Below are 12,245 nucleotides of genomic sequence, written 5' to 3' on the forward strand. Positions count from 1 at the left end.
TTTTTAATTCTGTTGTGGTGATTTAAATTAAAAGGGTCCTGAGAATGTTTTTATGATTTTTTTTTGTTATGTTTTTCTCCTCCAACCCACAACCTTAGGGTAAATTTTTAGTAAATTTATTAATTATCACCCATTTTTTTTTAAAACCGCCCAATCGACCCAAAATTCACCTTTTTCACCCAGAATGGGGGTGCAACGCCCATTTTTTTCGCTGGGCGGATTTCTGTCTTTTTTTGTGGGGGGAAGTTTTTGCCGGCGATAATCTTGGGAATCTTAGCCGTCTTTTGGGCGGCAATCGGGAACTGGTGGATTGTTAGGAAATCCTAGCCCAGAGTTTATTTGGTTAGAATTAAGGAACAATAAAGGAGCTATTACGTTATTGGGTGTAAACTGTAGGCGACCAAATAGTGGGAAAGAGAAAGAGGAGCAAATTTGCAGGCAAATTACAGAAAGGTGCAAGAATTAGAGTAGTGATAATGGGGGACTTCAATTATCCTCATAGAACCTGGGATGGTAAAGACTAAAGAGCAACAAAGGGGGAGGAATTCCTGAAATGTGTACAAGGGAACTTTCTTGATCAATGTGTTTCCAGCCTAACGAGGAAAGAAGCAGTGCTTGATCTAGTTCTGGGCATTGAGGAGGGGCAAGTGGAACATACGAACAATAACGGACAGGTAAAGACCCGATGTCCATCGAGCCTGTCCCACAAAATTGCAGTATCTTGTGTATCACAACATATAAACTCCACCCCACCCAAAACCATGCAATCTCCTGGAAGAGGCAAAAAGCCCATGCCAATTTGGGGAAAAAAATCTGAGAAATTCTTCACTGACCCATCTAGACGATCTAAACTAGTTCAGATCACCACTCTAGCCTTGAATTCCTTGCAGTACCTACCTTCTGTAAAAGGTGATCTCTGACTCAGCCAGAAACAGGTCCAGCTCTCACTTAAAGAAACTCAGTGAATCAGCATCCACCGCATGAGACGGCAGCCTGTTCCAGATGTCCACTACTCCCTGGGAAAAGAACCATCTCCTGATATCTAATCTATATCTTATACAACTTAAATGTGAGACTCCCTAGTCCTCCCTAACCGATTTAATTGAAATAAGTGATCAACTAATAGATTGATTAGACTGGGTCTTTACTCGTTGGAGTTCAGAAGGATGAGGGGTGATCTTATAGAAACATTTAAAATAATGAAGGGGATAGACAAGATAGAGGCAGAGAGGTTGTTTCCACTGGTCGAGGAGACTAGAACTAGGGGGCACAGCCTCAAAATACGGGGGAGCCAATTTAAAACCGAGTTGAGAAGGAATTTCTTCTCCCAGAGGGTTGTGAATCTGTGGAATTCTCTGCCCAAGGAAGCAGTTGAGGCTATCTCATTGAATGTATTCAAGTCACAGATAGATAGATTTTTAACCAATAAGGGAATTAAGGGTTACAGGGAGCGGGCAGGTAAGTGGAGCCGAATCCACGGCCAGATCAGCCATGATCTTGATGAATGGCGGAGCAGGCTCGAGGAGCTAGATGGCCTACTCCTGTTCCTAATTCTTATGTTCTTATGTAACTGGAACACAATCTATTCCCTTCATTATCTTATAAACTTCAATCAGATCATCTCTAAATCTACACTTCTCTAAAGAATAGAGTCCCAACTCTTTTAGCCTAACTTGATAACCAAGATGCTTTAAACTAGGAATTAGTCTAGTGGCCCTCCTCTGCACCCTTTCCAAAGCCTCAATATCACCCTCATGTGAGGGGACCAAAATTGGACACAGTATTCCAAGTGCAGCCTGACTAAGGTCTTGTACAAGGACAAAATAGTATGCCTCGTCTTGTACTCAATTGTCCTACGGATACACCCCAACACCCTATTTTCTCTAGCTATCACTTCACGGCATTTCTCTTATATCTTTAAGGATGTATGCACTAAAATGCCCAAATCTTTTTCTATCTCCACCTTCTTTAATGCTTTTCCTTGAAGGGTGTATGAATGTTGAGCATTTACCCTGCCCACATACATAACACTACACTTATGTAAGTTATACATCATTTTTCAGTCATGAGCCCAATCTCCCAACACATTAAAATCCATCTGAAGCTGATGATAATGATGTGGAAGATGCAGGTGACAAGCAGGAGGGAGCACGATGGCGGAAGAGGGCGGGCCATCGTGCTCATCCGTGAATGTTTTACAAATGCCTGAGGGCTCAGCGACAACTATTCCACATGGACATGTTTACTGTTTGGAGCTGCTCCGTAATGTTGTGTTGTATTCATGGAACATGATTCAGTTTTAATGTAAAATATATTTTATTCAAAAGTTTATAATGTACTTAACTTAACTTTATTATTCTTGTATCAAACTTTACTTTAATATCACTCTTTAAGATCACTTAGAAACTTTAAGATCACTTAGAAACGTGTAAATTTACATAACTTACCAAAAACTTTTAATTTGAGAACAGTTACAACAGTAACAATAATAAAAAAAACAACAGCAGCAGCAAAGAAAGGTGCATCCATCTCAATCACAGTAATTAGTGCCTCCACTTCTTCCTGTAAGAAATTCTTGGTCCTTGCACTGCGTTACATCTTGTATTGCTCCAGCTGCGATTTTTCCAATGCTCTCACACAGCACTCGACGTTCTTACACACACAATTGGCTCTTTAAAAATGGCCGATTGCCAAATCTGAGCTGTACTGAGCATGCGCGTCCATTGGAACGATGTCAAAAACATAACTTTTTTTTCCGCGCTTGCGCAGAAGGTGCGGCTTCGTTTTTCGGCGCAGACAGCAGGCTCCACCCCCTCGAGGTGATAGGACACGCTGTGCGGCGCCAAATTCGAATTATACATCGGGGAAACTTTGGCAAAATATTTCTGGTGCATTTCTGGCCTAGAAAAATGGGCGTAACTCTGGCAATACACCAGAAAACGGGCTTGGGGAAAATTGAGCCCATAGAGATTAAAATGAGAAAGAAGGTTTATGACGACTGTAAGGTTCATAATACAGTAGAGAACCAAGCTGAATGTAGAAAATACAGAGAAGAACTTAAAAAGGAAATAAGAGAAACAAGCAGATATGAGAATAGATTAGAGGCCAACATAAAAGGGAAACCAAAAGTCATTTATAAACACATGAATAGTAAAAAGTTAGTCAAAGAAAGGGTGAGGCCAATTAGGGATCAAAAAAGAGATATTCTTGTGGAGGCAGAGGGCATGGATGAGTTACTAAATGAGTACTTTGCATCTGTCTTCACTAGAGAAGAGGATGCTGCTAATGTAGCAGTAAAGGAGGAGGCAGTAACAATATGGAATAGGATAAAAATAGATAAAGAGATACTTAAAAGGTTGGCAGTCGTCAAAGTAGAAAAGTCAACCGGTCCAGATAGGATGCATCTTAGATTACTGAGAGATGCAAGAATGGAAATTGTGGAGGCTCTGGCCACAATCTTCCAATCCTCCTTGGATATAGGAGTGGTGCCAGAGGAATAGAGGATTGCAAATGTTACACCCCTGTTTAAAAAAGGGGAGAGGGATAAACCCGGCAACTACAGGCCAGCCAACCTAACATCGGTGGTAGGGAAACTTTTAGAATCAATAATCTGGGATAAAATTAACCGGCATTTGAAAAAGTATGGACTAATAAATGAGAGTCAGTATAGATTTGTTAAAGGCAAATCATGGTTGACTAACTTGGGTGAGTTATTTGATGAAGTAACGGAGGGTAGTGCGTTTGATGTTGTGTATAAGGACTTTCAAAGACATTTGACAAAGTACCACATAATAGACTTGTTAGCAAAATTAATGCCCATGGGATTAAAGGGATAGTAGCATGGATACAAAATTGGCTAAGGGAATGAAAGCAGAGAGTAGTGAATACCTCCCTCAGACTGAAAGGAGGTATGCAGTGGTCTTCCCCAGGGGTCAATATTAGGACCACAGCAATTATTGATATATATTAATGACCTGGACTTGAATATACAGGGCATAATTTCAAAGTTTGCAGATGATACAAAATCGAAAATGTAGTAAACAATGAGAAGGATAGTAACATACTTCAGGGGGATATAAACAGATTAGTGAAATGGGCGGACACAGTTGAAATCTAATGCAGAGAAGTATGAAGTGCTACATTTTGGTAGGAAGAATGAGGAGAGGCAACATGAACTAAATGGTACATTTTTAAAGAGGGCGCAGGAGCAGAGAGACCTGTGGTATATATACACAAATCTTTGAAGATGGCTGAACTAGTTGTGAAGGCTGTTAAAAAAGCATATGGGATCGTTGGCTTTATTAATAGAAGAATAGACTACAAAAGCAAAGAAGTTATGAAAAACTATTATAAAATACCGGTTAAGTTCAGTTGTAGTACTGTGCTCAATTTTGGGCATCACACATTAGGAAGGATGTCAAGGAAAAGATGTTGGGGCACCGCTAGGCGGCAATAAGATTTTGCTCGCTAAATTTTGCAGGAGGTGGGAGGTCCCGACGGTGCGCGCACTGATGATGCACGCAAGGCCGGTTGGCAGCGGCAGGAGTGGGGACCGCCAGAAATCCACCCCCCCCCCGAGCTGAATTCAGCTTGCGGCAGCCATTCGACCAGAAATCGGCGGTCACTCAACTCCACCACATGGCCGCCTCAAACGAGCGGTAACGGGCCTTTTTGGGAAGCTGAATTTCGGCCTCCAAAACTCTGCACAGTACTCTAAGTGTCGTCAAACCAAGGTACTTCTATAAGTTTAACATAACTTTTCTGCTTTTCAATTCTATTCCTCTGGAAATGAACCCCAGTGCTTTGTTTGCCTTTTTTATGGCCTTGTTAACCTGTGTAGCAATTTTTAATGATTTGTGAATGTGTACTCCAGATCCTTTGCTCCTCCATCCCAATTTGGATTCTTAGGCCAGAATTTTCCCGTTGCCGAGTGTTCGGGTTTGGGGGTGGGGCAGCAGTAAAAATCCCGGAAATTGTGAGTGCGTCGGGAACCCATCATCCTGTCGCCTCGTGCATTTAACTCGGGCGGCTTCAAAAGCGCGACACACACTCGATCGGCAGAGGCAGGCGACCTCATTGAAGTCATTAAATGTTTATGGCGAGACCCTTAAGAGGGTTTTTAACGCCAGCTTTTGACTTTTACTGCAGGAGCACGGGACTTATGCAGCTCGGTTACCACACCTGTGAAGGGGAGGCGGAAGACCACTGTCGAGTCCATTTATTGAGAGCTGGGAAAAGCACATAAATTCTGCAACATTACACCTCATTACTTGCCTCATGGAAAGACTCTTGCTCACTCCATTTTGTTCACAGATTTGGGTGTCTGCAGTTCGCAGGTCATTTCTGAAACCTTGGCAGTCACTCTCACTACATTGCTACTCAGAATCATAACATTGAGGGATTGGCCCTCTGGTCTTCACTTTACCTGCCATTTACTACATCAGCATGGGTGTCACTTATACTGTTTCACCTTGGTCCTCAGAATCGAACCAAGATGAGCCCCACCACCAACAACTCCAGTTGCACCAGCAACCACAACAGCAGCCTTATCCTCAACGACCTGATGCTCCACAAGAGGGGGGCACCACAGGGTTGCAGCACACTGGAGGTGATACCCCCAACACAGGGTATACAGGCAGAGGATAAGCTTCCTCAACATGACGGAGCAGCAGTGCCAAAGGAGGTTCAGGCTACTGTGGCAGGTCATCGCAGTCATTTACAGCTTGCTGGAACAAGACCTGCTGCCCAGAGGTCCTGGTGGGCACTCCTTACCAGTGGCTGTCAAAGTCGCCACCGCCCTCAACTTCTTTGCCTCAGGCTCCTTCCATGAATCTGCAGCAGATATTTGCGGGATCTCGCATTCGGCCGCCCACAGATGCATCACCCAGGTGACCAATACAATGTTTCAGAAGTTAGCCAATTATATCAACTTTGCCATTGATGCGGCCTGTGTTATTGAGCGGGCGCTTGGTTTTATAGTTCTGGCTGGCTTCCCACGGGTGCAGCCATGAAGGCACCCCATTATCACCAAAGGGTGTTTGTGAACCGCAAGGGTCTCCAGTCCCTCAATGCGCAGCTCATCTGCAACCATAAAAAGATGATTATGCATGTGTGTGCCAGATTCCCTGCCAGCTGTCATGACTTTTTCATGCTGCATCAGTCCACCCTCCCTCAGCTCTTCATACCTCCAAACAGACTTACGGTTGGCAGCTTGGAGACAAGGGCTATCCACTGAAGACGTGGATCATGACACCGTTGAGGATGCCAAGTACTAATACCGAGAAGCGTTAAATTGAGAGCTACATCTCCACCAGAGCAAGGAATAGGCATGCTGAAGCTGTGCTTCAGATGCCTTGACAGATCTGGAGGAGCCCTTCAGTACGCACCAGTCAGGGTCTCCAGAATCATTGTCGTTTGCTGCGCGCTGCACAATATAGTGCAGCGGCGAGGATTGGAGATGTAGGAAGAGCAAGATGCAGAGCGCACAGCCTGTTTAGAGGAGGAGGTGGAGGAGGAGGAGCAGGTGGAAGACGAGGAGGAACAGGAGGAGGAAACTGAGGTGGAGATAGCACCAGCAGTGGCGTACATTGCTGCCTGGGAGGCCCGGGATGGGCACAGCATGGACAGATTTACTTAATTTGCTCCAATGCAGCCATGTGACTGCCATATGCTGAACTAAGTTTCCACCCCCTCCCGCCTCTGCTCAACACCATAAAGGATCCCTACAATGACCAAGCGATTCCTCTCACCTAAACCTCCAGTGCTCGAGAGTTAAGTAATGTCTCACCAATCACTCCAAGTGACAAAGCCACTTCCAAGGTAGCAGGCAGAAATCTTTTCATACACCCACGTGCATCTACTTTTGTGTCATTTTGCTTTTCCGCTTCTACAAGGTGCAACCCCTGTGGCTTCTGCAGAGCTAGAGGCAGGCTGTTCACTTCCCTGCTGCGACTCGTTAAGATACTTTTGCCGGTCGTCCTCTGAGTTTTAGAGCCAATGATGGCCTCGTCATCGCCTGCGACATGGTGATGCTTTTGTTGGAGATGGACTCTTCCATTCTCTGCACATTTACAGACGTCGCGGCTGCAAAAGATGCCACATGCAATTGTTGCTGCCCCTCCAAGGTCACCCTCTCTGATGGCCCCCAAGGCTCAGCGTCTGCATGCAGCTCAGCAGAACTTGAAGCTTCCTGAAGCCTCCAGCAAGAAGACTCCACTGCTGTCCCTGTCAACACCATCTGCTTTTGCTCACTTGTGAATTGTGAGACACAAGGTTCTCTACTCTATGGTGCACAAGACCCATCAAGGAGTGCGAATCTGTGCTGGTGCTGGGTACGCTTGGGTCTGCTGACGCTGCACCTTCAGAGACTGGAGGTTCCTCTGAGGAGTCCTCTTCCTCTTCCGGCAGTACAGTGGGTGGGGCACTTGATGGACCTGTGGGAGAGAAAAGAGATGAATTAGAAGTGTTTTGATAAGAATGGGTAATGTTGTCATTAGGCACATGATGGCATTTCACTGGCTGCTGATATGTGTCATCATATGAGTGACTGCTGCATGCCATGTGACTGTAGAGATGTGATTCTGTCACCAGGTTGCTGAGATGTCCCCCTCTTTCCATCTCCCACCGCCAGCATCTCTCCAACTCTCGATATTTCCAGAGCCCCCTCCTCTGCTGGTGTTAGTTGGGTGAAGACTAGAGGACCACCTCCAGTTCTCTGTATCTCCCACGTGTTCAAGGCTCTTTTCTCCTGCAGGAAGGAAAAGAAGAGAAGTTTGAGTGAGAGTAATGGAACGAGTGTAAATATTGGATGGGTTACATCTGTAGAGGGTGACTATGAGGGAGTGGGGTGCCAATGCCAAATGACCTCCTTCTGTGGTGTTAGTTGCTATGATTGTATTAGGATGAGGGTGATTGTCAGTGGTAGTTAGTCAGATGGGGATGTGAGTATGTACAGAGGAAGGGATTGGTGGACGTGCAAGATATGTTGGTGTGAGGAATGATGTGCAGGAGTAGCTTGGGAAGGCAGAGTGATAAGGATGTGGTGACAGGTGCATCAGGATGAAAGTGAGTGTGGCATTGCACCCACCTTTCCTGACCACATGAGATCACTGAATCGTTTCCTACACTGGATCCAGGTCCTCACCACATTCCTGATGCTGACCTCTTCTGCTATATCCAGCCAGGCTCTTCTGGAGGCCTCCTTTGCCTATCAGCAGGGATTAGGACCTCCCTGGGTGCTCTCACTGCCTCCACTAGAGTATACAGGGATGTGTCAGAAAACTGTGGTGCAGCCCTCTGCCTTTGACTATCCATCATTGCTGGTTTAGAACAGTACTCAGCCCTTTGTATTTCAGCTTGCACACTCCTCTATCAATCTTCAAAAGAGTTGAGTGCAAGGCTGCTTTAAATATTGGTGCTGGAAAAAAGTCATTGATGCCATCATTAGACCTGCTCCATTTAATTGGGCCGAGAAATGCGCATGACTGCTTTAAATGGGATCATTAAGTTAAAGTCACCCTGAAGAACACGCTGAGCAGAACATTGTGTTCCCAACCCGCTGCGCAACCTGCATGCACTCGACCTGACTCCACCATAAAAATTCCAGTATGTAGCCTCCTTATTTTTCGTACCAAAATGCACCACCTCACACTTATCTATATTGAAATGAATTTGCCATTTACATACCCATTCTGCAAGTTTATTAATGTCTTCTTGAATTTTGTCACGGTCTTCCTCAGTATTAACTATACCCCCAATTTGGTGTTATCCACAAATTTTGAAACTGTACTTCCAATTCCCAAGCCCAAATCGTTTATATAAATGTAAATGAAATGTTTAATGATTTTTAAAAAATAATTCAGAATCAGATACTTTAGTGAAAGCTAACCTGCATTGAAAAATCACTGGAAATACTAAGATGGTAAAAAGTTCTATGTTAACTTTAACAATTATTGATCACTAACCTTAGGTTTCTAATGTCTTTGGAAATAAAAGAAATCTTGTTATAGGCAACGTTCAGAGACTGGAGATGTGGTAAGAGGTACAGTCTGTGAAAAAAATATTCCACATCTTTTTAGAATTAATCTAATTTCTAAAAACTATCAAAAGATTGTTGGCCTGGAACTAAAATGAGGTTATATTGCACATTCCGTCTAACAAACAATTCCCATTGTTGGATGTCACATTTTTTTGATGTCTACAAATTGGAGTGCTTGAAATTTTAAGATGAACTAACACAACACCAACTTTCTTATCTTGATCTCTTCACTCAATTGATCAATTCTGGCCTCTTGCGCATCCCTGATTGGCGGACATGTCTCGGTGCCGAGGCTCTAAGCTCTGGAATTCCCTCCTTTAAGATGCCTCTTAAAACCCACCTCTTTGACCAAGCTTTTGGCCACCTGTCCTAATATTGCCTTAAGTGGCTTGGTGTCAAATTTTGTTTGATTACGCTCCCGTGAAGTGCCTTGAGACGGTTTATTACGTTAAAGACGCTATATAAATTCAAGTTGATATTGTTGAGGACATTTATTACAACTATTAGATGAAAGTAAAATGGATAAATTCTACAAAAAGGTTTTCTCCAATAACTAAAATTGACAATACTACCTCATGAATAATAAAATATCAAACTATTGATAGGCGTGTGTTCAACAAATTGTATAAAAAACAAGATATTTACTAATGGATCTCGGTGTCAAAGAAAAACACCCCTAGGAAGTGAGAAATAAAATATTGTTACATTATTATTGAAAACAATGTAAGCAGTCTGTATATTTTTTCTGCTTTATACTTAAATCACATTTCTTACATTTAAAAGTACACAGAGGGAGTATCAAATTCCTGATCCTCTCATCTGAGATAGAGTTGCCAACTCTAGACATTTGTTCGTGTGACATTTGGTCACATGACATCTGATCATTTGACACTTGGCAGTTGTTTTCAAATGTTATTACATTTGGCTTATAACGATTGGGTCCACTGTAATTGAGTGTCCTTGTTTGTGGTTTCATGTAAGAAGTTTCGAGAATTGGGAGGGCGTCCATGCGCAGGCAAATGAAGTCTTCTGATGCAAACCACAGGCACAAAGCTCTACTTTTCTCCCATTTGCGAGCAGCAGTGCCTGGGAGACTCATCTTCCATTCTTGAAGATTTCCAGCCAATCTGGGAAGTTGGCAATTCTGATACTACCACTAGCTCTCCCCAAAAGATACAGTTGTTTCTAGCAAGGAAATAATTCCTAATGGATAATGAATTAGGTAGGAGTATCATTTTGAATTTTGGGGATGATACAAAACTTGGCAACATAGTAAATAAATAGTGAGCAGGATAGTAGCAGACTTCAGGAGGACATAGACAGACAGACTTGTGAAATGGTGTACTTTGGAAGGAACAACATGGAGAGGCAGTATAATCTAACTGGTACTATTTTGAGGGGGTGCAAGAGCAGAGGGACCTGGGGGTTCATATTCACAAATCTTTGAAGATGGAAGATCAAGTTAATAAGGTGGTTAAGAAAGTGTGTAGGATACTTGGCTTTGTAAATAGGGACACTGAATACTAAATCAAGGAAGTCATGCTAAACCTTTATAAATCATTGGTTAGGTCTCAATTGGAGTATTGTGTACAATTCTGGGCACCACTCTTTAGGAAGGATGTTAAGGCTTTGGAGACGGTGCACATGAGATTCACCAGGATGAGGGACTGCAGTTATCTGGAGAGATTGGAGAAACTGGGATTGTTCTCCTTACAGCAGAGAAGGTTAAGGGGAGACCTAATAGAGGTATTCAAAATTTTGAGGGATTTTGATAGAGCAAGTAGGGAGAAACTGTTTCCTCTGGCAAGTGGGTCATAACCAGGGGGTCACAGATTTTAAATAATTGGCAAAAAAAAACTAGAGGAGAAGTGAGGAGAAATGATTTCACATAGAGGGTTGCTAAGATCTCAAATGCACTACCTGAAAGAATGGTGGAAGCAGATTCCATAGGAACTTTCAAAGGTACTTGGACATGAGGATTAATTTGCATGATAATGGAGAAAAGGCTGGGGTGTGGATCTATATTGGACTGCACTTTCAAAGAGCTGACACAGGCATGTTGGGCCGAATAGCCTCCTTCCTGTCCTGTAATATTCTATGATTCTATGAAGGATTATGGTTCAGCCTCCCTAGCATCTGATACATGGCTCTCCTTAAAATTGGTGCCAACAGCTCCTGCACAAGGATGTCACATTTAACTAAAATGAGGATACTTTTTCAAAGATGTTACAGACACAGTGGACATCAGAAATGGAGTTGACCTTATACTTGGATTTCAAAAATCATTTGACGAGGTGTCAAATTGTTGAATAATGGCAAAAATGGGTCACAGATGAGGGATTAAAATGTGTTGCTAGATTGGTATTTTGTTTAAAAACAGGAAATGGAGGATATAAGTAGGATATCCCTAATTCAGTTTCAACATCCTTCTACTTTTAATGTGGACCAGTGGCTGGGATATTGGTAATGCAAAAATAATTCTCCCAAGTTCACTGTCGGTAGTAAAATAGGATACAGGCCAAAAGTAACTCTAGTCAAGTGAACTATCCCACCAGATAGTCAGTATCACTGCTATTATCTTTAACCTTGGGCATACACTCCAGCCTGCTCAGTGGACATGTCAATTTTTACATGGTGATCTGTATAAAAAAAAGTGTTCACCTCCTCCAACAGACCTTGTAACTTTGTCATAATTTCTGATATATGTAGCCATTTGTGTTCCTGAGAGTAGCCAGAGAATCACCTGCAATGGCTTCTCTTCCCGCTACCTCTGCAGTCCCCTAAAGGTCCATCCTTACCCCGCCACTATTTCTCATCTACAAGCTGCCTCACAGTATGAGGTTCCACATGTACACTGTAGACACTGAGCTCCACCTGCACCACCCTTTCAGGCAGTGCATTCCAGATCCTAACCACTCGCTGTGTAAAAAGGTTTTTCCTCATGTCGCCTTTGGTTCTTTTGCCAAACACTTTAAATCTGTGTCCTCTGGTTCTCAACCCTTCCGCAAATGGGAATAGTTTTTCTCTACCTACTGTGTCTTGACCCCTCATGATTTTGAGCACCTCTATCAAATCTCCTCGTAACCATCACTGCTCTAAGAACAACCCCACCCTCTCTAGTCTGTCCACATAACTGAAATCCCTCATCCTGGAATCATTCTCATAAATCTTTTCTGCACCCTCTCTATGGCCTTCACATCCTTCCTGA

At 43.2% G+C, this 12,245-nt stretch overlaps 1 protein-coding gene across 6 annotated transcripts in view; it reads right to left on the bottom strand.

Moving 5' to 3' along the window:
• LOC139276301 (leucine-rich repeat-containing protein 63) overlaps nucleotides 1-12,245 on the bottom strand; it is a 357,062-nt gene that overhangs the window by 16,332 nt on the left and 328,485 nt on the right. For 5 of the 6 annotated variants that reach the window (XM_070894090.1, XM_070894091.1, XM_070894088.1 and 2 more), the window contains one exon: nucleotides 8,964-9,047. The exons of the other annotated variant lie outside the window; for it this stretch is intronic. In XM_070894090.1, the coding sequence (XP_070750191.1) occupies nucleotides 8,964-9,047 (84 nt within the window). The remainder of the gene's footprint in view (nucleotides 1-8,963; nucleotides 9,048-12,245) is intronic. 6 annotated transcript variants of the gene reach the window in all.

This window comes from Pristiophorus japonicus, chromosome 11 (assembly GCF_044704955.1).
Source record: "Pristiophorus japonicus isolate sPriJap1 chromosome 11, sPriJap1.hap1, whole genome shotgun sequence".
Lineage (NCBI taxonomy): Eukaryota > Metazoa > Chordata > Chondrichthyes > Pristiophoridae > Pristiophorus > Pristiophorus japonicus.